At 41.4% G+C, this 25,999-nt stretch overlaps 1 protein-coding gene across 1 annotated transcript in view; it reads left to right on the plus strand.

Moving 5' to 3' along the window:
* SERGEF (secretion regulating guanine nucleotide exchange factor) overlaps window positions 1–25,999 on the plus strand; it is a 270,842-nt gene that overhangs the window by 39,005 nt on the left and 205,838 nt on the right. The window contains exon 9 of the mRNA XM_075065841.1: window positions 14,013–14,179. Within this exon, the coding sequence (XP_074921942.1) occupies window positions 14,013–14,179 (167 nt within the window). The remainder of the gene's footprint in view (window positions 1–14,012; window positions 14,180–25,999) is intronic.

Here is a 25,999-nt window from a genome sequence, read left to right on the forward strand (position 1 = left end):
TTTTGTGCTAAATGCTGTTCATATACAATGAAAGATACAGTCCTTGCTCCGAGGAGCTTACAGTTGAACATACAAAATGTTGCTAGAAGAACAAGGCTTCTCTCCTCCCCCTCCCCAAAAAAATATAGATTGGAAAAGGCATATTTTGATCCCACTGAACAAAAATAGAATGTCAGAGCGAACTGATGTAATGTATACAGAGACAGAAAGCGCAAAGGGTTGGCTTACAGCAGTCCCACAGCTACTGAATGTGCTTTAATTTGATCCTCAAGGCTTAAGCTTGGCAATGAATGACGCTGAGGAATAAATGTACCATCTCTGTTCCATGAAGCATTCTAAAGAATATAGGGTGGCTTTGTGTACTTTGCTGTTTGTTTTTTCCAATTATTTTATTGTTAATGTACCCATTCCACAGGAGGAGGAACTATTTCAACTCCAAATTGTTGGCAAAGACTGGGAATGGCATTGTAGGCTAATGGATAATTCGTGGGACTGTGAGCTGGGTTCTATTATAACCTTTGCCACTGGTTGGCTGTGTGACCGTGGGCAGTCGCTTCACCCCTCTGTGCCTGTGCTTCCCATCCCTTCTTGTCTGTTTAGACTTTGGGCCAGAGGCTGTGTCTTACTCTGTGTGTGTGGCAGGGGGGAGGACATGGACGGGGGGGATCAAGGCACTATTGTAAGCAAGTAATAATGCATTCTAAACAGACTGAAAAACAAGTTGATTCACTCACACTAAAATTATGCAAGTCTGAGCAGCTTCTCCTTGGCTCTTTCCTAGAAGCTCATTCTATAAACTATAACACCAAAGTGGTTTAGTAAATATTGATTCAGCTGCCTAGCCCTTTTAATTATAGGGCTTTAGCATACCCCATCAAACTAAAATAAAATCATTAACCTGTATAGGATTCTCCAGCTTTTCCCCTTCTCCTGGATCAGTTGCGAACCTGGGTCTCGTTTGCTTTGCATATGTTTTGATAAATACAACATTATTTTGTTTGTTTTGTTTCTAATACCTTTCCAAGTAGAGTTCCAGAGTTGTATTTAATTTCATTTTTTTCCCATCACTAAATTCTGGAAGATTGTGTGAGGTGGAATTAGCTGAGAGTAGAACAGAAAAACTGCTGTTTCAGGAGAATGCAATGACTAACAGTCCTCTAGAGGACAGCGTTGCTTTCTGGTTTTGACCTGTATTTGGGATGATTGTCGTGAGATTCTAAAGCCTAGAAGAAATACACTGGAATCTATCCCCATTTATAATGCTAAGGTGAAAAGCAAGCTTTGCTAGCGCTTTTATATTGCCAAGCTAGTAACCAGACTTTTTAAAATTCAAATAATTTTTATTGCTTCTTTGAAAAACCTACATAGATCATTAAAAGAACCCTCAGAATAAGCCATGACCACTGCTGAGGCCCAGGTTGATGAGAGAGTCTTATCATTCCTTAGCTCAGGATGTTGTTGCTTCGTGTTGCAGTTCTCAGGCAGGCCAGATTGCTTCAGTGCTTGGCCTGCCATGTGCACTGGCCCTCCTGCCGTTTGTTGCTGCTAGTGTTGGCATTTAGCATGCGACCATGCTGTTAATTATGGAGTGTTGTAGTGCATACTGTGGTACTGCGATAAATTCAAACACGAGGTGACAGAGGGCAGCTGGGGCCTGTCTCTATCTCATCTTGACTCCATCTCCCAAGCCTTCTGGCTCCAGTGGTGGGGCTTCACTAACATCATCTGCAGATCTGAGTTCCATTGGGTGCTGGGATCCCTGATAGCCAAGAATCTTATCCACAGATATGTGAGATCTGCTTAATCTGCCACTGCTTGGTGGGAACTCCAAGTCCTGGGGCCTCTCTGTTGGAAAATCATGTCTCTTCCTTCCGAGCCTCAGGGGTCAGTTTCAGCCCACAGAGATTTAACTGCCATCTCTGCAAGTCTTGGCTCATTCCTTTCCACCCTCCCCCGCCCCATGCCATTGTGCTAAGCCATTGTTCTCCAGTTCTTACTTTCTTGAAACAGTATTGCTGAGACATGAAACACTGCACAGAGGTGCACTCACAAAGGAAGCTGGCAAGAGAAGATCAGAGTGTATGCTGGCCCTGTGGAAATAGTGCTTTAATAGCCATAATAATAAATAGTGCAGTCTGAAGATAGATGTGGATCAGAAACTTATCAAAAAACCTTAGGCATCATTGTGGACATAGTGCACACACACAATGTTAGGATGTATAAAAATGAGATAGAAATCAATGCTGAGAATATTGTAATGGCCTTATACAAATTAGTGGTACCCGCATTATAAACAATACAAAAAAAAGTCACTTTTTTCTGGAATAGTGTCTCCATGTGGTGTATTATACCAATATAACTCATGCATCATAAGTGTACTAGTATTGTTCTGCTGGTCAATTTCCTTATATAAACAAGCCCTTAGTTACATAACTGGCTTACTGTGGATTCTGGTTACAATGATCTATTTTCTTTTGTAAGAGAATCCTGCATTTTTCTAATATAATTGCACAAAAGTCAACAACAGTCTCTTCATCCCAGTCAAACTGCCCAAATCAGTTGTCTGTAAGCTATTGCGTCTTTTATTGATCTCATTATTCTCTTGTCACTAATTATTATAGGCAAAATCTGATTCCAAAGAAACAGTTCGAAGTACGGACAAGGTGTAGGAGGCCTTTGCAGAAAACTCGTCTTTATACTTCCCAGTGAGTTTAGGCCATGGTTATCAAAAATGGATGTATAAATCAGGTTCCTAAGTCACAATTTAAGCACCCACGTTTGAAAATAGTAGGAAAAAGATGTTCTAAATCAGCTGGTAACAATAATTTCTCCATTTTATAAAGGAAAAGCTAGCCCCTGGAGGAAAGAAATACTGTTTGCCAGTTCCTCTCTGCAGGACTCTCCTTTCCATCCAATACTACAACTAACAGAATAAGAATGAAACTTTATTGGGACAAACTCCTTTTTGGATGGGAGCGGCTTAGCATATATTGTGTATGGATCAGATGTCCATGTAAGGGTTTCCTCTTGAAACTGTCATTTCCACTGCAGAGTGGTGATATCTTATAAAACAAGTAAACAAAAGAAGTGGCATGGAAACTTTGAAGAAGACACATCTCTTATTCAGGTGCAGTTCTGTCTGCCAGCTCAGTTAAGATTTTTTTTTTTTGTCATGAGCACAGGGTATTATATATGCATATAGATCTTTAGGGATATGAATTGCTACATATTTTGCTGCCAGTGTCTTCTCCCCAAAGTGATAGTCGATTTTACAGTTCTCATCTCAATGTTCTGCCTTGATTCTTGGTTCTGATAATAACCCTCCTGTACTCCGTAAGAATTCCCTTGGACACAAATATTTTGTTTCAGGCTCCTGTTTTTGTGGGCATAGATGATTGCAAGATAAGCAACTTGTTGAAAAGAAAATGGACGACTCCTCTGTCACAAGAGAAGGGCAAATTTTGGGGATGATATAAAGGTGGCAACGAAGATTGCCAGAACCCGTCTGTTTTGAAGAATCAGGCTGGCAAGTCACACGGACAAAGAAAGGCACTAAATCTTTTTTGCTTGTCTCCTCTTGCTTGCCCTTTTAGCAGAAGATTAAAAACCAGCACATGCACATGTGTGTGATGATAATTGAAAAGTGTGCAGAGACCTGCTGATATGTTGGATCTCAAAATCCATAATAGTTATTAAAAAGTTCTTTATCACATTGTATCAATATTTAACAATATCAGTATTGATCAAAATCAGGCATTCAGATGTCCTTCGGGTTTCAGTGCCTGCAGTAAACTGAGCCTGACATATAAAATGGTTTCATGAGTTTTTTTTTTCTCCCTTTTTCCCTCAGCTCTGCACAAGTCAGCGACTCCGCCTTACCTGGCATTTCCACAAGAGGAGAATACTTATGATTTCTTTCCAAGCTGTTCGTTCCCATTGCCAGTCTATGAAAATGATGGAAGCCCTGCTTGTTCAGTCAGTGTTCTGTTGATGTGTGAGGATAAAGGTGTGAAGAAACTGGGTGTTGCTTATTCATTCATAGCTCTTTTCGTTTTTCTGTTTGTTCCCTTCCACTTTATTTCTTGAAAGAGAAATGGTGTAAGTTCTTTTTCTAGCCTGATTAGGGGTTTTGCACTAGTGTAGTTAATTGGTGCAGATGTTCTACTAATGGTCGACAGGGTTCAGTTGGCTGGCTCCCGTGTTTATGACCTATGGCTCTGAAGTGTTGAAAAATCTCTTGCAGTCAATAAATTCTAATAAGTGAAGGTTTGAGCATAGGAAAGAAGGAAGGTTGGGAGAAGGTATACTTCAGGGTTGGGCTGTGTGGGATTTCTGAAAGGACAAATGGTGTTAGGATGTGACTATTATGGAGGTAGTTGCCCTCTCTCCTTTCTGGTCTCTTCACTTGAGCTCCTAGATGTTGGACTGACCTTACCTGCTTGGGTGGGATCTATGGATCTCCTTTGCCTATTTAGACCATGGACAGGGCACATTCACAAGTTATTACTGTGCAGTGCTGTATGTCTGTTGTTAGTTATCGGTAACCGTAGAGTGTGATTTGAGACATTGAGCGCATCCTGCCCTTCAACAGTATTGAGCTGTTCAGCAATTCCCAGGATTGATGCCTTAAGGAGTTTCAACTCTCCGGCTTAACTTATTTCATCTTGATGTCTAACTCATCCCATTTTCATTGTTAAAAAAGAGTAAGCAACACAACCCAGATTGTGTTTGCAGTAAATTTTTGTCTGCATGTCTGTGATGGACTTAAGTAAACCATCTGCAAATGGCTTCCCTTATTGTTGTTTAACAAAGCTTATATCATGAAGTTAAGGAAGGAGCAGAACAGAAATGCCAACATCCTGCTCTCCTACAGCTGAGTTGATAGTTCCTCTGTTTTTTTCTCAGCTGTTCTTCTGCTGGAAATCTTATTCTTGGGGAAGTTCTGCTGCACGATGATTTTTTAAATTCTGGCATATTTTAGTTGGTAAAATAACAATATATAAGCATCAGTTCATTATTGTGGTAATTATTTAAAATACTGTCAGCAATATGTTGTACATAAGCATACACCCAAAATTTCTTTTTCCCAGGAGTAAGAGTTACAGAAAACCCCATATAACGACCAAGAGTCTGTTTCTCTCGCCGCCCCCCCCCCCCCCGAGCCCAGCTGGAGTGCCAGACACCCACATCTCCTTCCCCCAAGAGCTAGGGTGACCAACAGCAAGTGTGAAAAATCAGGACGGGGATGGAGGGTAATAGGAGCCTATATAAGAAAAGGCCCCAAATATCGGGATTGTCCCTATAAAATCAGGACCTCTGGTCACCCTACTCAGAGCCCAGCTGCAGCCTCCCTTCCCCGGCCCAGACTGAGTCAGGAAGGGAGGCTCAGATAAAACAGGGATTGTATGGGAGAAAACACAGAACTGAGAGCAGAAGAAGGGCATGAAGGTATAAATATAGAATGTCATTAAAAGTGCGTGACTCATCCTGCCATAGTAGCATAGTGCTGAATTTATTTGCAGAAGTACGCAGAACAGTAAGCCTCTGGTAATACTATAATGCATTTGCAAATAGACCTTTTCCATAGCTGGTTAATGTTTTATGCATCTTTGCATGTCAGCGGCATCACTAAATAGCACTTTGATTTTTTTTCTCCCTACTTTTCATTAGGATACAGTTGTTTTTAGATGAAAAGTCAAGCCCTCTATTGAACCTTGAGTGCAGCAATTTTGTTTGCTGGGGTAGAAATGAGTGAGATTTCTTTTTAATTATGTAACTAAATTTAGGCAGCAATCTGCATTTTAAAACATTGCTAATAAAAGTTTACAAGTGAGAGATGCATCATAGTTAGAATTAAGAATGAGCCGGCGCATAGCTGGTGAGGCAGAATCGTGTCTCTAATCAGGAAGAAAGAGATATGAAAGGGCATTTTTTCAGTTTGAAAATGAATGCAAGGAATGATAGGTGGTTTAACATAACCCCCTGGTGGCGCTGTTTCTGATGGGATGGCAGAGTTCAGAAACAACCATATGTACTGGAGGGAAGCCCACATTTCAGTCTATCATTGACAATAGTTCTCTAACTAGATTTTTGAATGAATAGGTTTCATTTAAATTTCATCCAAACGTAATTCTTCTGGTTTGCCCATAGCCTCATCTGATACTTAAGGTTAAAATGTCTTCTCCGAAAAATCCAGCCTCACTGTATCTTCTACAGATTCTTGCCCAGTCCAGCAAAGCACGTAAGCACATGTTCAACTTTAAACATGTGAATAGCTCCTTTGACTGAATACAAGTATTGCCCATCTTGAGTGTTCAGTCAGTGTAAATGTGGAGGCAAAGAGACAAACATTTCTCTGGTTTTATTTTTTCAATAATGGGACAATCTATGGAGGCTGTTCAAAGCTTCTTAAAGGTTTGGAATGTTAGCTGCAGTCCTGACAGAGATGGCTCAGTGGACAGAGTGCAGGTGAAATTATCAGAGCTGCACAGTAATTAGCACGATACACTGAATTTATCATATGATGTTACCAGTTATCACCATCCTATTATCTGGCATGGTAATTTGACATGTTAATTCAGGGCTTTCTTCAGCACTACTTAGCTATTGCAAAACTCTCATTGAAGTATAATACTTTAATATTATTGTTAATAATTTTATACTTCAATAAAGTAAAAGGGAGTTTGCCAGAATAAGGAGTGCTGAATTTTGTGCCCTTAACCTTTCTATCGGAATCTGTGCTTAAAGGCTTCAACTTTGAGAATATTTGTTTTCCTTTTTAGGGTGATGTGCAGCCCTGGAACCTAACAGTCCACCTGTGTTAGTCTTTTGTGCCCCATATGGTGAATTCCATTGAATAATGTTTATTTTCTCTAAACGAGATACAATCTTTCAACAGGAAAAGCTGAAATTTCAAGTTTCTAGAGCTGTGAAGGCAGGGGTTCTGGAACAATTTGTATATTGGGGGTGCTGAGAGCCATTGAACCAAACTGTAAACCCTGTGTATGATGGAAATGACTTCAAGCCAGGGGGTGTGGCAGCACCCCTTAGCTCCTGCATCTGTGTGTGAAGAGAGGAATATAATGAAAAGCAGTCTATTGCTCTGAGTTGATTTTACTGAAGAGGCATTAGTAGATACAAGTCTGTGTTTTGTGTGTAATTTTTTAATGGATAAATTTAAGGCATTATAAATAAAATACAAAAAAGGAAACATACCCAACTATATAAAATATGCAGAAGAACACCAAGAGGGATGTGGATCATAGAAAGAATTAATATGAAACTTAGAGGCCAATAGCAGATTCAAAATGGACCTCTTGAATTTTTGCATAAGAACCTGTGAATTTTCATGAGAGAGAGGTGTAAAAAGAATTTTATATAAAGATCCCTATCGTAACTTTGATCAAATAAAGTTCTACCTTTCACTGTAACTATTCAGTGATTACAGGTAATGTTACTTTAAATGCATCCATGAGTTGTAATAAAGAACCTAGAATAGTAACTATTATTTTCATACATCGTTTATTGGATAGAATTTCTGAACAAATAGCTTAGCGAGTGTCTAATTCTTGAATTTTGGGTATTATTAGATTAATGGATCCCAAAGTCAGAAAGGGACCATTGTGATCATCTAATCTGACATTCTGTATAACACAGGTCATAGAACTTCCCCAAAATAATTTCTGGAGCATGTCTTTTAGAAAAACACCCAATTTTAATGTAAAAATTGTCAGTGATAAAAAAAGAATTTGCCTTAGTAAATTGTTCCAATGATTAATTACACTCCCTGTCAAAAATGTATGCCTTAGTTCTGGTCTGAATTTGTCTAGCTTTGACTTCCAGCTATTTGACTGTGTTATACCTTTCTCTGCTAGACTGAAAAGTCCATTATAGACTGTAATCAAGTCACCTCTTAACCTTCTTTTGGTTAAGCTAAATAGGTAGACTCAAAGAGATCAATCACTATAACACAAGTTTTCTAATCCTTTTGTTGTTCTTTTCTGAACACCCTCCAATTTGTCTACTTCCTTCTTGAGTGCTGGACTCCAGAACTGGACACAGTATTCCAGCAGTGGGTTGCACCGATGATAAATACAGAGGTAAAATAACTCTCTATTCCTACTCAAGATTACTGTTTGTGTCCCATAATCACATTATTTCTTTTGGATGTAGCATCACACTGGGAGCTCATGTTCAGCTGATTAGCCACAACAACTCCCAAATCTTTTTCAGAGTCACTGCTTCCCAGGATTGAATCCGCCATTATGTTAATATGGCCTGCATTCTTTGTTTCCAGATGTACACGTTTACACTGAGTCATATTAAAACACATATTGTTTGCATGTGCCCAGTTTACCAAGTGATCCAGATTGCCCTGAGTTAGTGAGCTGCCCTCCTCATTGTTTACCACTCCCCCAATTTTTGTGTCATCTGCAAACTTTATCAGTGATGACTTTGTGTTTTTCCTGGTCTTTGATAAAAATGTTAAATAGTGCAGGGCCAAGAACCGATGCCTGTCAGATCCTGCTGGAAACACACCCTGTCATGGTATAATTCCCAAATCTGGACCTTAGCGTCCAAAATATTGGGGAGCAGCATGAATCCTCTAAGCTTAATTACCAGCTTAGATCTGATAGCACTGCCACCACCCAAAAATATAGTGTTTTGGGACACTCTGATCTCCCCAACCTTCCCTGGGGGACCCCAAGAACCCAAATCCCTTGGGTTCTTAAAACAAGGAGAAATAAACCATTCCCCCCTCCTTTCCCCCTCCCAGACTTTCCCTCCCTGGGCTACCCTGAGAGACTACTGATCCAAACTCTTTAAATCACAACACAGAGAAGCATGTCCCTTCCCTTCCACAAAGAGGCAAACAGATTCAAGGAAAACAGAGAGAGATTCCACCTCTCCCCCCTCCCGTCTCCCCCACCAGTCCTGGTGAGTTTAAACCCAATCCCCTGGGATTAAACAAGGGAAACTAGGAAAAAAATCAATCAGGTTCTCTTAAAAGAAATCTTTTAATAAAAGAAAGGAAAAAGTAAAGAATTATCTCTGTAACTTCAAGATGTAAATATTACAGGGTCCTATAGCTTACAGACACGAGAGAAACTTTCACCCCAGTACCAATACAAAACAAAATATTCCCAGGAATTGCACATATAAAAGTTAACCAGCCAGTTCCACATTTGCAAATAGAGAAAACCAATCAAAAAGACTAAAACCGCCTGTTCTTCCTTACTATTTGAACAGAAACTTAGAGAACCTGTAGTAATGTCTGATCTCTCTCAGACCTCCCAAGAGAAGAACACACAATGGACAAAGAACACACAAAAAAGCTTCCCTCCACCCAAATTTAAAAGTATGTTGTCTCCTGATTGGTCCTCTGGTCAGGTGTTTGGTTCCCTGTTTGTTAACCCTTTACAGGTAAAAGAGACATTAATCCTTAACTATCTGTTTGACACACCCAATCAACGACGATTCCCCATTTACAATTACATATTGAGACCTTTCAGTTAGCCCGCTTTTAACCCATTAATAAGTGCCATGCTAACTGTTTCTGTTGTTCTAGTTTTTTTAATCAAAATGTTGTCTGGAACCAAGTCATATGCCTTACAGAAATCTAAGTGTATTATATTAACACTATTGACTTTATCAACCCAACTTGTAATGTCATAGAAATATCAAAATAATTTGACAGGATCTATTTTCCATAAATCATGTTGATTTGCATTAATTCCATTACTTTCCTTTAATTCTTTCTTTATTATGAGTCCCATTTCAGCTGCTCCATTGCCTTGCCTGGGATCAATATCAGGCTGACTGGCCTGTAATTACCCAGGTCATCCTGTTTACCCTTTTTAAAAATTGACACAACATAAATTTTCTTCCAGTTTCTGGAACTTACCCAGTGCTTCTAGACTTACTGACAATCAACATTAATGGTCCAGTGAGCTCTTCAGTGAGCTCTTTTAAAACTTTTGGATGCGAGTTATCTGGACCTGCTGATTTCAAATATGTCTAACTTTAGTAGCTTCTGTTTAACGTCCTCTAGAGATACTAGTGCAGGGTCGGCAACCTTCGGCACGCGGTCCCTCAGGGTAATCCGCTGGCGGGCTGCAAGACATTCTGTTTATGTTGACTGTTCGCAGGCACGGCCCCCAGCAGCTTGCAGTGGCTGCGGTTTGCCATTCCCAGTCAATGGGAGCTGCAGGAAGCAGTGTCCAGCATGTCCCTGCAACCTGCACTGCTTCAAGCCCACTCACCATATAAGACTGTCATCTGTTTTTTCTCTAAATGTAGAACAGAAATATTTATTGAGCACTTCTGCCATTTCTGTATTATTATTGATAATTCTGCCATTTCTACCTAGTAATGGACCAATACTATTGTTGGGATTATATTTATTTCTAATCTATTAAAAAAACCCTCCTTCTTATTGTCCTTAACTCTTCTGGCCATAGATTTTTCCTTGGGTTCCTTTGTTTCCCCTTAGCAATTTTATACAGTGACAAACTTCTGAGTTATATACATTCATTCCTTTCTTCCATTTGTTATATATTATTATTTTTATTTGTTATAGCTGCTGTCATTTCCCCTCTAAACCAGCACAGCCTTCTTTCTTGATTGTAGCTTTTTGTGTGTCTAGTAAGGTGTTCTTAAATATAGTTAAGAGGGATGTCAAGATAGGTGACCATAATGTGATCATTGATGCAGTTTTAAAATAGTGACACCTATAACTTCAGACAAAAATAAATCTGAAGTGATGTGGATTAAACAAATCAACATTTACTAAAATTCTTATCTATTCTTTAAAAATGGGTCAGTTTCAATGTCAAATGTACAAGACCAAAATCTCTTCAGCCATATGGACTGTTCCGGTACAGCTATGACTATTTATGATTGTACTGGAACAGTCCATATGGCTGAACAGATTGATTAGGAAATGGCTAAGAAAGAAAAATAACGTACTTTACATTCCTGACAGCATCATAAGCAAGCATAGTGAAATGTACAATGGCAGACAGAAATGTAGAAGTATTATAAGCAATATCATTAGACATGCTCAACGCCACAGACTTTGGGAGTTGGATTTCCATTTTCCTTCATGGTGGCAGTTTATTTGAAGGAGGATATAAAGTAAATCTAGAGGCACTTTCATGAGGTTGAACTGCAGATTAAAAAGTGAGGTCCCAATTCAGCAAGCATTTAAACACATGTTTAAGTCAATCCCTGTTCAGCAAAGGACTTAAGGGATTTTCTGATTATGAACTGTTATATTGGGGGCTATCAGCTTTAAGAATAGGAGAAAATCAACTAATTCCATGTGATTGAGATAAGGGAAGGCAAATTTCTACTGATACATAAAACACCATGAATAATATAATATTAATTTCAACATGGACCAGATAAAAGCATACATGAAAATGGTAAAAAAACAAGTTATCTGGTCTGTTGGTTGGATATTAGTTTCACTTAAAGCATGACACCCTAAAGTTACACAATTAAGCCTATTATTTCTGACTTGGGATCCAGTCCCTGCATGCTGATGAGCAGTCAGTCCTGATCCAATGCAGCATGTGCTTAATATTAAGCACATATATAATTCTACTGATATCAGTGGAACTACTCACATGTTCATAGTTAAGCATGATCTTAAGTGCTTTCATGGATTGGGGTCAGAGTGCTGAGCACTTACAGGATCAAGCTCTTTCTAAACACTGTCAGTGTTTTGATAGAGGTGGAAAGGACTTCCAGCATGGTGGTCTGTGTCCCATCCGACAAATTTCAGGATTGTCTTCTGTGTGCTAAAGTCTTGTCTGTTCTTGAACATCAGATTCTGATGCCTTAGCAGCCCACCTTGTTAAATGTACTCCATTGTCTAATTGACTCATTGCTGGAAGTGTTTTCTTAACTTGTAATTAAAAATTGTCCTTTTCTAATTTTAGATCAATATTCCTTGTTATGTCACCTTTAATTCTTAAGTAATTCACCCCTCAGCTTCTTATTCTATGTGACTAATTTATATTTTTAGGCCATTATTAAATACCCTCTGTTATAGGTGACAGAATAGCGATGCCTCTTGTTAAGAGTGCCTAACACTTTCTATCATAACCCAGTGCTTATAACTTTGACAGACTTTAACTTTTCAGGCTGGAATTTTCCATGCTTTGTGTCTGCCTCAGGTTGAATTTTTTTTGTTGCTATGAAATGTTGATCAATATTCTATAGAGAACTTACTCTATATAGTATCTAATGCAGTTCACATGATAACAACATTCTGCAGTAAAATTGTAAACCAGTGGAGGAGTTGTGACTGTGGGAGACAGAATGTTCTTAGGCTCTGAAGCTGGATTATGGAACTCATTCCCATAAAAGATAAGTAGTAGGCATCCTTCAGTCTTGAGAGACCATGAGTATGTGCCCCTGAGAAGTAAAGAATTTACACAGTTGGTTTTATGGCAGCTGTGGCTGAAGAGCCCCACTGGAGAGAGACAATCTCTGCCGCATCCATCACATTTAAAGATGATGTTTTGACCCTTTGGGCTCTGCCTTCTGCAAACTCTTTTCTCCTCTGCTAAGCTGGGCAGCTTCCTCCCATAACTCTGGAGACCTATGTTAAGCTCTTGTCTCCAAAGGTTGTGGTCTTGAGTGTGATCTTCCCAGTTGTCCACATCCATGTCCATTTCTTTGAGGTCTCGTTTGCACACATCCTTGAAATGCAATTTTGGGTATCCTTTGGGTCTTTTCCCAGATGCCAGTTCACCGTAGAGGATGTCCTCTGGGATGCGCCCCATCATTCATTCGGCACACATGCCCAAGCCAGTGGAGGCATCACTGAAGAGTGTTTGCATGCTGGGTATGCCGGGCTGCTCGAGCACTTCAGTGTTGGTGACTCTGTCCCTCCAGGAGATGCCAAAGTTTCAATGAAGGCAACACGTATGGAAGCTGTTGAGCCTCTTTTCCTGATGAGAGTATCAGGTCCATATCTTGCTCCCATACAAAAGTGTGCTGATAACACACGCACAATACATATGGATCTTTGTGTGTTCTGTCAGTTAGTTGTTTTGCCATCTCCTCTTGCTCAATCTAGACACTGTTGTGGTGGCTTTTCCAGTGCGGATGTTGAACTCCATTTCAAGTGAAAGGTTGACTGTGTTCATCACTTCAAGTTCATAGTTGCTGATCTTGATGGAAGGTGCTTCCTCAACATTATGTTAATCTTTTTTAGGCTTATGGTAAGCCCAAGTCTTCGCAGGCTTTGGGAAAACTGACTAAGGTTTTGGAGATGAGCTTCTGTGTGCGTTGTCACTGCTGCGTCATCAGCAAAAAGGAGATGTTGGATAAGGTGATAGCATGTGGGTGAAAGGCTCTGCCCTTGCTTAGCCCCATTACAGTGAGTGGGACTCTGAGTGGGGGACAGTAGTCCACTTGTGTACTATCAATTGTAGGCTCAGAGCCTAAATCCAGGTCTATACTGAAAGTTTTTACCAGTATAATAATGGTTTGGGATGTGATTTTTTTTAATGAGATTTTTATATTGGCGAAAGCGCTATTGGGGCTCTCTGTGCCAAATACTGTGATGGAAGGAAAATCTCTTGGAATTTAACATAAGCTTTTTTATGTGTCTCTCTCTTAAAACAAAACAAAAAGGTTTCTTTTGTAAAACAAATATGTATAAAAATTCTATACAGAACATCTGGAGGATGCAGATTTACTCAGACAATTCCATGTACAATCCATGCCTCATCAGACATGACATTTCTGTTTGAAAACTAAACGCTGAAGTTTGGGTAACTGCAATGAGTTTCTCAGCTATATTTTAATACCTTTTCTCCCCTCATGCTCCAAAGATTAAGTGGATTCCTCACTTTTTCACTGTTGTGTTCTCTGAGCTTTTAGGTAGGGTGCAGTAAACAGTACATAGAGTCGGTTGTTCTAGTTTTGAAATTAGCGTTCAAAATATTGTCTGGCTGTAATGGAGAAATAACCCATAACGGTGTGTTTGTATTTAGAAACTGGCAAGGTCTTCACATGGGGTAGAGCAGACTATGGGCAACTCGGAAGGAGTGTAGTGGTTCACGAAGGACAAAGACAAGAGGTGCAGAGATCATCTGAGCAGCATTTGGAGCAGTTGTCTAATGTGCCAGTTTCAGTACCTTGCCTCGCTGGAGCATCTCAGGTAAGGGAAAAATGTCCTTTTCTCAGCTTTAGAATTTTCCCTCTTTGCACAGGTCGAGATTCTTAAATAATCATTTTGTTCATTGTGTTCTGAAACAAATTTGTTCTTGGTAGAAGCAGTGAGTGAGGGATTGGAGTTTTCATTAGCAAAAAGATTGCTTTAGATTTGGTATCTTCTTTAGATGTCAAATTTGAAGAGGAAGTAGTTGCCCCTGTAATACGGTGTAACAGATTAGGTATTAGCCTAACCATTTTCAGTGTTGCTTTCTTCTGAAGAAATCTGAATATGCTACAGTTTAACCTGTGATCTTTCCGCACTACACGCTGTATTGCTCATATTGAGTTTCACTCTTAAGGTAGTAGTGTTTTTAGTTTTTAAATGAGAAGCAACCTTCCTTTAATGGGTAGCTGAATCCAGAAGGGACAGATACATTAGTATAACTGGAAAAAATGAAGTTACACAGTATGACAAGTAGACTGTCATTTGAATGGAATTGAAGATTCATAGTCCCTTGACGTCATTGGAAAGACTCCCATTGACTTTAGTGGGCTTTAGATCAGGCCTTAAATGATAGAGAATTTCTCAGAGTTTGGATGTCAATACCATCAAGGAGGACTTTTGAAAAGAGTAGTAGACTTATTTTTGATGAAAATGAACAGTCAAACTTACAGGAGTCAGAGTTAAACTGTTAACAAAGAAAGAGCTTGGAAAATTTGACACAGTTTAAGGAGTATCTTCGTGCTGCAGCCACTGAAATAGAAAGATTAGGCGGAAAACTAGCCTTCTATACTAAATCAAACAGTGTGAATCTTGAAATTCCTGGAAATGATTAGGTCTTGTAGAACAAAAGCTGGAGCTATTGTTAAACATGACAATCTTGGTAATAGCCAATATCTTCAGTTGCATTACCACTTCAGAATAATGAGCTTTTTTCCAGTAATGACTGTCACAGTCCCCAAAGTAACTGCACCCTTCATGATCTTCTTGGGTGACTACATTTAGGCCTCTATCCTCTAGCTATCACTTTTCTTAGGGTGGGATCCTGCTATCCACTCCCTACGCACCAGGGAGTTAGACTGCAGACTCCTGTGATTACCTCAGCAGGTTTGACTTTAGTTCAGTACCTGCAGTCCTATTTTCTCAAGGGCAATGATATGGTTAACCAGTGACTGCCTGCTTTTATAAAACAAAGTACTATGCAGAACAAAAGCATTACCAATGAATCATACCTTAAAAACAATAAAAAGCTTACCAGACAGTCACCCGTCTTCTTCATGGAGACCCCGGTAAGGTCAGATTACTTCAGGCCCTTTTCACAGGGTCTGTCTCTCTCGGTCAGAGTTTTGTCAGTTCTTGAATTGTATATAAGTGAAGCTGTTTCTTCATACAGTTTGACATTTTTTGCCAGATCGAACCAGTTTATATTATTGCCTCCGGGGAGTGAAACTTCCCCAGACTTGTTACTGGCATTAGGAATTTGCATTCTCTCCTCCTACCCCCTGCAAGTGACTTTGGGTCATATAGAAAATGTTTTAATTTCCTCATTTAGCCAGGAGTGCAATCACTAGCCAGCCCACAAAAATACATACATTTATAAAGTTGATATGATAGTCTTTGACTATCCCATGCATCCATAGCATCTGTTGTATCTCAATACAGTAGTTTCTGAATATTCCAGGCTACCAAAACATGGCATTTGTCACAGTGTACAATATTTTCCCATGGACAAATCTAGTTAAGCACCAAATTATACCTTTCTGTAATTGCAAGTAGTGTAAAGGCTTTGGAAAATATGAAACTAGCAATCTGTCCAATAGCTCCTGGGTGCTACAATACAATACAACATATTATTATAGAGTGCTTTTCATCTTGGGATTTCAAAGCATGTCACACGCCTCCATGAAGCCTCACAACACCCCAGTGAGGTGATATCTATCATTACCCTCATTTCATGGGTAGACTGAGGCAAAAAAGTAAAGTGACTTGTGTAAGACCACACAGCAAGTGTCAGGGTTCCCTCCCCACTCTGAACTCTGGGGTACAGATGTGGGGACCCACATGAAAGACCCCCTAAGCTTATATTTTACCAGCTTAGGTTAAAACTTCCCCATGGTACAATTCCTTTCCTTGTCCTTGGACAGTGTTGCTGCCACCACCAAGTGATTTACAAAAAAATTCAGGAAAAGGGTCACTTGGAGTCCCCATTCCCGCAAAATATCCCCCTAAGCCTCTTTGCCCCCTTTCCTGGGGAGGCTTGAGAATACCGACCAGACCGTTTGTCTCTGGGACAGTAAAAATCAATCAGATTATTAAAGGAAGAACTTTATTTAAAGAGAGGGTAAAAGAATCAAGCCTGCAAAATCAGGATGAAAGGTAACTTTACAGGATAATAAAAAGATTTAAAACACAGAGGACTCCCCTCTGGACTCAACTTCACAGTTACAAAAAAGGAATAAAACTACGTTTTAGCACTGGGAAAATTCACAAGCTAAAACAAAAGATAATCTAACTCATTTCCTTGCCTTACTTAAAATGTTTGTAATCTTAGATGGATCATTTCAGGTAGGTTTTCAGGAGATGTTTTACCTGCCTGCTCCCTTTCTCTCTGTTTGGAGAGGGAACAAACCAAGAAAGCACAAACAAGAACCTCCCCCTGCAGATTTGAAAGTATGTTCTTTCCTCATTGGTTCTTTTGCTCAGCTGCCAGCTAGGTGATTTGAGCTACTTAACCCCTTACAGGTAAAGCGATTCAGTACAGCTGCAAGGGAGGTGTCATAAACAGATAAGAAAAGTTAATAGCACAGAAGTACTTTATATCTCCTTGATTGTAAGGGGTTAACAAGTTCAGTAGCCTGGCTGTCACCTGACCAGAGGACCAATCAGGAGCCAGGATACTTTCAAATCTTGAGGGAGGGAAGTTTCTGTGTGTGCTGTTAGTTTTTGGTGGTTGTTCACTCTGGGGGCTGCAGAGGATCACGAGGCAACAGGTTTGTCTCAATCTCCCTGATAAGGTTCTTATAGGTCAAATAAGTGAGTACTAGATAGTATAAGCGGTTAGGCTTTGTTTGTTTTCTTTATTGCAATTTTGCATTTGGTGGAGGAGTTAATTGTGATTTTCTGAAAGGGTAAATTTGTATTTTTTGCTGAAGAGTGTTTTTATTTGCTAGTGAATCTTAGGCTGGGAGGGTTTCCCAGTGCCTATACCTGAACTTGTACCTATTCCATTTTAATTTACAAAGATAATTTTACTATTTTCTCTTTATTAAAAAGTTGTTTGTTTTTTTTATTCTGGTGAGACCCCAGGGGACGGGTCTGGTTCACCAGGGAATTGGTGGGGAGAAGGAGGGAAGGGAGGAGAGAGGCTAATTCTCTCTGTATCGGATTACTGTCTCTCTAGGAAGAGTCTAGGAGGGGGGTGCATTCCTCTCTGTTTTGTGATTCAAGGTTTGAATCACACAGTGATTTCCGGGTGACCCAGGGAGGGAGCCTAGGAGAGGCAACGGTTGGGAAAGGTTTTCTTTCCTTGTGTTGAGATCCGGAGGGTCTGGTCTTGGGGTTCCGGCAAGGTTTGGGGACCGAGTGTACAGGCACTGGAATTCCTGTTGGTGGCAGCGCTACAGGTTCTAAGCTGGTGATTAAGCTTAGAGGAATACATGCTGGTATCCCATCTCTTGGACGCTAAGGTTCAGAGTGGCATTTGTACCTAGGGATTTTATGCTACCCTTTCTTTGTTTTTATGATAGCAAGTCGTGGCAGAACCAGAAATAAAAACAGTCCTAGCTCAAGTCCTTTGCTCTAACCACTAGACCTTGCCACACATTATTACTATTACTTTTATATGTATTATGGGTAATGCGTAGGATCTCAATCAGGAGGAGTCTACAGTCCACTATAAGATTAATCTTAAAGTGAAATTGCAGTGTGGCATCACACCAGACAGAGGGAGAGGAGTTGCAGTTATAGGGTGCTTGTCTGGATTAGAAAACTTGATTCGTTCCTAGTCATGAGGGCATTTTGTGCCTAAAATTCTGCACACAATATTTAAAATCTGCACTCTGCAAGTTCTATTTGTCAATAATAAAATGCAGAGGCTCCAGCTGGCAGTGGAGAGCACAGGCCACGTTGCACGAAGCTGGAGATCACCCTGAAGCCTTCCCACCTCCACCCAGGGAACGACTCACTGGTGAGGCGTGATCTGACCCTGACACAGCACAGGGCCTGGGTTTGCCCAGAAAAACCACTGGAGCCTGCCCCTCTGTGCCAGGCACATTAAGTTGGGGCAGGAGGCTTAACCAGGCAGGATCCAGCATGAGGGGCTCAGTGTGGGGGGACCAGGTGTGGGTGAGAGGATTCTGTGTGGACAATCTCGGGTGACGGTAGCTCAGTGGTGGGGTCTAGGTGTGGGGGATCTGGATGCACAGAGGCTCGTTGGTTGTGTGTGTGTCAGGTGCGGGGCAATGGGACTTGCAGGGTTCCAGGTGAAGTGGTTGGGTCAGTGGAGAGTTCTGGGTGCTGGGTGAGTTGGGTTTGGTTGGTGGTGGGGTCTGTGTCAGCTAATTGGGGGTCAGTTGCGTGTGGGGGTCTGGATGTGGGTCATGTGGTGCAGCGGGGGTGGGGCTTGTCATGTTGGGTGTTTGAATGCAGGGAGCTTATTAGGGGGTGGTCTGGATGCAGGGGTGGGTGTCCAGATGCAGGGGGCTCCGGATGCAGGGGTTGAGGTTCAATAGGGTGGGATTCAGGTATGGAGGGCTAGTGGAGTTCTGGGCATACAGGGTGAGGTTTGGCAGGGGTGTCTTGGAGGTCCAGATGCCTGAGAGTTGGGCAGATGGGGAGCAGCTCCCTCTACAATGACCCCTCTCCCTGCAGCTGAAGAGTGATGGGGACAGGAAGCAGGGGAGGATGCTGAGCTTCCGGCAACTGGGGGAGGTTTCTGGCAGGGGGTCTGACACGGTCTCAGTCACTCCTTGTAGGGGAAGGGAAAGTCCCCTTTAGCGCAGCCACGACTAGCAACTGATCCTGGCTCAGGGTAGGAGCCACTGGCTGGAGTGTCCATAGCCCTGTGGTGATTTACCTCTCTGCTGGCTGCTCCAGGTGCCTGAAACAATGTACTTGCGTAGCTAGGGAGTGCTGCATGACTGCTCTTGCAGCTTTCCTTTGCTTCCCTGTCACAGTCATTTTTCTGCGGGAAGCAAAGAAATCTGCAGGGGATATGAATTCTGCACATGCGTAGTGGCGCAGAATTCCCCCAGGAGTAAATTCCCTGCTTCACTACAGACTTCCTTTGTGACTTATTCTCTCTGTCCCTGAGTTCCCCATCTGTAAAATGGGGATAATAACACTGGTCTACCTCTTAGGATTGGTGTGACAATAGATACATTAAAGATTGCAAGGCACTAAGTACCTGAGATAGTTAAGATGTTTGGTTGCTTGTAGTTCTTTGGGGAGGTAGGTTCTAAATGCCCAAATCAATGAAAGTGTCAATACCTAGATGTACAGTAATTCATAAATAGCAACAAACTTCACCTCTGACCTGGGGAATTGAAAGGTTGTAGACATCTGCTTTTCCATTTGACTCCAATTATCATCCTGCATGTGCTTCTGTTCAGTTCATCCTTTACTAATGTTATACTCTTAGGCTGGGAATTTGAGTTCATGTTAAGAAGAGAAGAAGTCATTATATATGACTAAATGGCTTTCACTAAATTAAAGGGAAGAAGGGATATTTTTTCTCTGGAAATAAAGCATTGCCTTCACATACAGCCATATTCTGATTGTAGCCCTAATCTCACTAAAGGAAGTTCTGCTAGTTTGTACCTGTTCAGGGCAGCGAGCACTGAAGTTTCTTAATGAAAAGAAAAATTAGAGCAGTGAAGTGAAAAAATGACTTGCTGGTTTACACTGTCACCATCAAATGAATGGCTGTGTGTGCTTAGTCCACCCCATCCATATCAAGCCAGTGTAATAATGGAATACGCAGGGGGTCTACCACACATCTCAGGGCTGGAGACTGAGAGAGCCTATCAGCTGGAGTAGCCTCTCCTGGGCCTGTTGTGTGGCTCCCATGACCCTGCCCCCTCAATGGAGTCAGTGTGAAGATCTTTCCCATTGTGTGTAGGGATTGTGCAAGCACTCCCATGTGGCTACTTCCCCTTTGCAGGGCATTAGTGGTGCAGTGTGTGTTGCACTGGCCTTCTGCGTCTGGGGTGAATTTTACTGTGCAGTTAGGTATAGCTGGCTTTGTTAATACTTTACCCTTTTTGCTGCACTAATTGATTCCTTTGTTCGTCCATAGGCCTTTGAAAGTCATGTGCTTTTATTTTTTCCGCACATCACTATATTATATAGATATATAAATAATATTGTACTTGCAAGTGATCGAGCTTCTGGCTACAAAGTACACAATCTCAGCTGCTATGATAAGGTGACATATCTCCCTGGGGAATTTTGCCTCTAGACTCCTGTAAACGAGTAAAGGGAAATCCTAATATCTTGGAATAATAATGTACTTCAATAAAGACCCAATATGAGAGAATCTACTTCAGACTACTCTTCTAGTTTATATCGTTACTTCTGATGGTAAATCAATAAATATTTCTTAATCTTAATCATAGCTTTATTTATAAAACGTGTCAGCAATGGAATGAAAATGAGCACTTGGCAAGATAACATATTCATGACCTTTGAGTTACGTATTACCTGCATAGCTCCGCGACCGAGTACTGAGAGCCAGTGGTGGACCCAGCACTCTGATCACTTAAGCCTTAGCTAGCTCCACCAGGAAAGGCCTGATAGAGGAGGAGAGAACTTTATTCCCTAAGCAGAGTGTGTGGGGAGAGGGATTTGGTGAGCTGAGGAGCTAATTATCCCACCAACTGGGGAGGCTAGTTAAAAACACAGGAAGGAAGAGCAAAGGGGAAGGCTAGCAGAGCCCATAGGAAGAAAGGTCTCAGACTGGTGAGGTCTCTTTTTTGCTTCCTTTCTGTGGAGAAAAAGCTGAGGATTAGGAAAAACTGTAAATAGACTTGCTGCACAGGAGTCTGAAGGGGTGTTTTTGGTGAGGGTAATAAATAAAATTCATAGAAGTGATAACCAATCAAAAGACTGTTTGTGAGGGATCTCAGGACTGGAGAAGAGTCTGCCCTGTTACAAGTTCATATGGATTTGTTTGTTCCATTGTATGCTGTAAAGGTTTGTAGCCCTGGACCCTGTATTAGAGTTAAAATCTGAAAACAGAAATAAGTTTTATTTCTCTGTAAGAGAGAGCATATAGATACCAACCCTGAAATGTCAGATTTTGCTATGTAGCATTTGAGAGCATATGTATGTTAACTCAGTTGCTAAGCTGATTTAAAAATGGAGAGTTTTATGAGAGGATATGATAATTTTCCACTCTTTCCAAGTGCAATAACTTTTTAATTAGTAAAGAAAATATCTCATTAAAAGTGTTGGTGAAAAATAAAAGCGTCTGTTAACACTAGCTCCTTGTTTCAATTCCAGGGTTTGAGCAGTGCCATTGAATTGCTAGATCACCGCTCAGTATTATTATTTATATGACAGAAACTTAGAGTGCCCCGTGTACTGGCACTGTACACAATCATAGTAAAATATGATCTTTGTCCCGAAGAGTTTAAATGTAAGTAGACAAGACAGACAAAGGCTAGGCATGGAAACAGAGAAGTGAAGTGACTTGCCCAAAGTCAACTGCAAAGCCAGGAACAGAAGCCAGGGCTCCCAAGTCCTAGTCCAGAGCTCTCCTCTATAACTGAAGGGGAAAGTTACCTGATGTGTGCATGCTGTAAATAGTACTGATTATCCCGCTCTTAATCCTGACCCTGTTTTGGTTCCTTTGTACTGCTGTCACTGTGCAAAGTCCAGAAAGCTACTGGATCACTACAGCTAGTGATTCCCCAGCATGGGGTTGACCCCAGTTGGTGGAGAGGTGGCACAGGTTGTTTCCACCCACTTTCTTGCAGCCCCTAATGTAGGGCATGTGGTGGGCTAACTCCTGCAGGAAGGGATCATGGCTGGAGTGCAGTGCTTTCCAGCAATCCCTGGCTAGCAGGCAGTCCTTTTACGCCATAGCTAGCTGGATGTGCTTTAGAGCAGCCTGGGGGATATTGGATGCAGCTGAAAGTTGGGGAACCAGAACGCCAAACTTCTTTTGGTGTTGGAAGTTTGTTCCGTCTCCAAATCTTTCATACGTGGTACATTCTGGACAGTATAAAGGTTACTTCTAAGCTCCAGTTCAAGTATTATTAATGCTCCTAGAAAAAACTGCCACTATAATGACTACTTGAAGGAATACATTTGTTTCAGTTTATTCTTTTAATAAAAAACAAGGTAGGTTTTGAGGTATTATCTATGACCCAGTCCGGGGGTGGGTGTCCATTCCTCAATTCAGTAACTCTCACTAATGTGATACGCAGTTGCAAATACAGAAACAATCAAAAGACTATAACCGCCTTTCTACTCAATACTCACTATTCTGAATATATGAGAGACTGTAGCAGGGAGATTGGCAAGAAACCTGGTTGCACATCTAGTCCCTTCCAGGACTCAGAGAGAACAAAGCAAAACCCAAAAACACAAACACAGGCTTCCCTCCACCGAGATTTGAAAGTATCTTGTTTCCTGATTGGTCCTCTGGTCAGGTGTTGCAGGTCACTGTTTGTTAACCCTTTACAGGTGAAAGAGACATTAACCCTTAGCTATCTGTTTATGACAACCCCCCCTTCAGGTAGTTGAAGGCTGCTATCAAATCCCCCCTCACTCTTCTGCAGACTAAATAAGCCCAGTTCCCGCAGCCTCTCCTCATAAGTCATGTCCCAGAGCTCCCTAATAATTTTTGTTGCCCTCCGCTGGACTCTCTCCAATTTGTGAATATTCTTTCTGTAGTGGGGGGCCCAAAACTGGATGCAATACTCCAGATGTGGCCTCACCAGTGCTGAATAGAGGGGAATAATCACTTCCCTCGATCTGCTGGCAGTGCTCCTACTAATGCAACCCAATATATCGTTGGCCTTCTTGGCAACAAGGGCACACTGCTGAATCATATCTAGCTTCTTATCAACTGTAATCCCCAGGGCCTTTTCTGCAGAACTGCTGCTTAGCCAGTCAGTCCCCAGCCTGTAACAGTCCATGGGGTTCTTCTGTCCTAAGTGCAGGCCTCTGCACTTGTCCTTATTGGACCTCATCAGATTTATTTTGGCCCAATCCTCCAATTTGTCTAGATCACTCTGGACCCTATCCCTACCCTCCAGCCCATCTACCTCTCCCTCCCAGCTTAGTGTCATCCGTGAACTTGCTGAGAGTGCAATTCATCCCACATCTAGATCATTAATAAGGAAGTTGAACAAAACCGGCCCCAAGACAGACCCCCAGGGCACTCCGCTTGATACTGGCAGCCAACTAGACATTGAGCTGTTGATCACTACCTGTTGAGCCTGACAATCTAGCCAGCTTTCTATCCACCTTATAGTCCATTCATCCAATCCATACTTTTAAAACTTGCTGGCAAGAATACTGTGGGAGACCGTTTCAAAAGCTTTGCTAAAGTAAAGATATATCATGTCCACTGCTTTCCCCATATTCACAGAGCCAGTTATCTCCTCATAGAAGGCAATCAGGTTCGTCAGGCATGACTTGCCCTTGGCGAATGCATGTTGAGTGTTCCTGATTACCTTCCTCTCCTCCAAGTACTTCAAAATGGGTTCCTTGAGGACCTGCTCCATGATTTTTCCAGGGACTGAGGTGAGGCTGACTGGTCTGTAGTTCTCTGGATTCTCCTTCTTTTTTTTAAAGATGGACACTATATTTGCCTTTTTCCAATCGTCCAGGATCTTCCCTGATCACCATGAGTTTTCAAAGATAATGGCCAATGGCTCTGCAAGCACATCAGCCAACTCCCTGAGAACCCTCGGTTGCATTAGATCTGGACCCATGGACTTGTGCATGTCCATGTTTTCTAAATAGTCCTTAACCTGTTCTTTCACCACTGAGGGCTGCTCACCTCCTCCCCATGCTGTGCTGCCCAGTGCAGCTGTCTGGGAGCTGACCTTGTCTGTGAAGACAGAGGCAAAAAAAACATTGAGTGATTCAGCTTTTTCCATATCGTCTGTCATTAGGTTGCCTCCCCCATTCAGTAAGGGTCCCACACTTTCCCTGACCACCCTCTTGCTAACATACCTGTAGAAACGCTTCTTGTTACCATTCATATCGCTTGTTAGCTGCAACTCCAATTGTGCTTTGGCCTTCCTGATTACACCCCTGTATGCTCAAGCAATATTTTTATATTCCTCCCTAGTCATCTGTCCAAGTTTCCATTTCTTGTAAGCTTCCTTTCTGAGTTTAAGCTCATGAAGATTTCTCTCATTTGTATCATTCCCAAAGACTTGGTCTTGTCATCTATTTGTATTGAACTTTGCTACCCTGAGAGATACTTGATTTCTTGCCTTATTGAGGGAGAAGATGGTTTTGTGACAGGACTGGAAATCATGTTGTTGGCTCTGCTGCAGATGATGCGAGTGGCAGCTGTTTCCCTGTCTTTAAAAATGAGGTAATAAATGTTCACAAAGTGCTTTGAGGACCTTTAAGGGAACAAACTATGGGCTTAATGCAAAGTCCATTGAAGTCACTGGGAATCTTTCCATTGCCTTCAGTGTGTACTGTATCAGGCCCTGCATAAGTGCAAAATATTATAGCTCACAGTGATTAAGATGTTTGATGTTCTTCATATGGTGTCTGTATAGAATCCTTTATAGCCTTCTTTTATGGGAAGCCAACATACTCCATGAGTCTTCCTGTATGAATTAAAAATAAATGATAAATAATAATTGACCTCTGATTGCTTTACAAAGGTTAATACACACTTTTAACCCCATTATACAGATAAGGTAAAATGAGACAGAGGGAGTTTGACTTTCCCAAGTTCCTATGTTGAGTCAGGCAAAGTTGAGTAGAGAAACCAGGGGTCCTGACTCAGTCTCATTGTCGAATCACTTAGACTTCTTTTACACTCTAATGGTCAGGACACTGTCACTCAGCTTCACTGCACTCTTCTCATCTGTATATGGTTTGGTCAGCTGTTGTAAATTGGTATAACTCAACTGAAACCACCAGCTGAGAATCTGGCCCTATATTTCTTTTGTGGCTAAAGGGCTCACGTTCATTTGCTTAGCTAACTCTGACCTGTTCTCTTCAGAAATACAGCGCCACTTAAGTGAAGTCCTGAAGTGTTGGGACTGTTGTAGGTAAGCTCCACTGTGAATACATTGAGGTACTGATTGCTTCTGAAGCTTCACTTTGGTTGACATTGTGAATTAAAATGAGACTCTCCTGAAACTACCTTATTGGGAAATGCGGAATACTCTTCCTCATTATTATTTATGAATGATTATCTATTAAGTACTAATGGTGTAGTCTGTACTGTACAGAACTCAGGATGACACTGTTCTTGCTCCAAGGAGCTCAACATCAAAATATACAGGCAGAACAGCTCACACATATAAATGCTTTGAATGACTGGAGGAAGAACTCAGTGGAGCTACACCGATTTTAATACTGGGTGTGAGGCTGCATTTCTTCCTTAGCAGTTACTAGGCTTTGTGGAAGACATGGAAAGGGAAAGGGATTTGAATGAAGTGTGCTCTCTAAACCATAATATCATCCTATCCAGAAAAGGGGCTTGGCTGGTTTTGCTGTGTCACTGGCAGTTCTGCCTCATTCTGGTGATGACTCTGTGAATGGGAACATGTCCTTTTTGCTAGTATTTATAGAGTGCCTGTGACAGGGTGAGGAGGACTGGCACATCACTACCAATCC

This window comes from Chelonoidis abingdonii, chromosome 4 (genome assembly GCF_003597395.2).
Source record: "Chelonoidis abingdonii isolate Lonesome George chromosome 4, CheloAbing_2.0, whole genome shotgun sequence".
Taxonomy (NCBI): domain Eukaryota; kingdom Metazoa; phylum Chordata; order Testudines; family Testudinidae; genus Chelonoidis; species Chelonoidis abingdonii.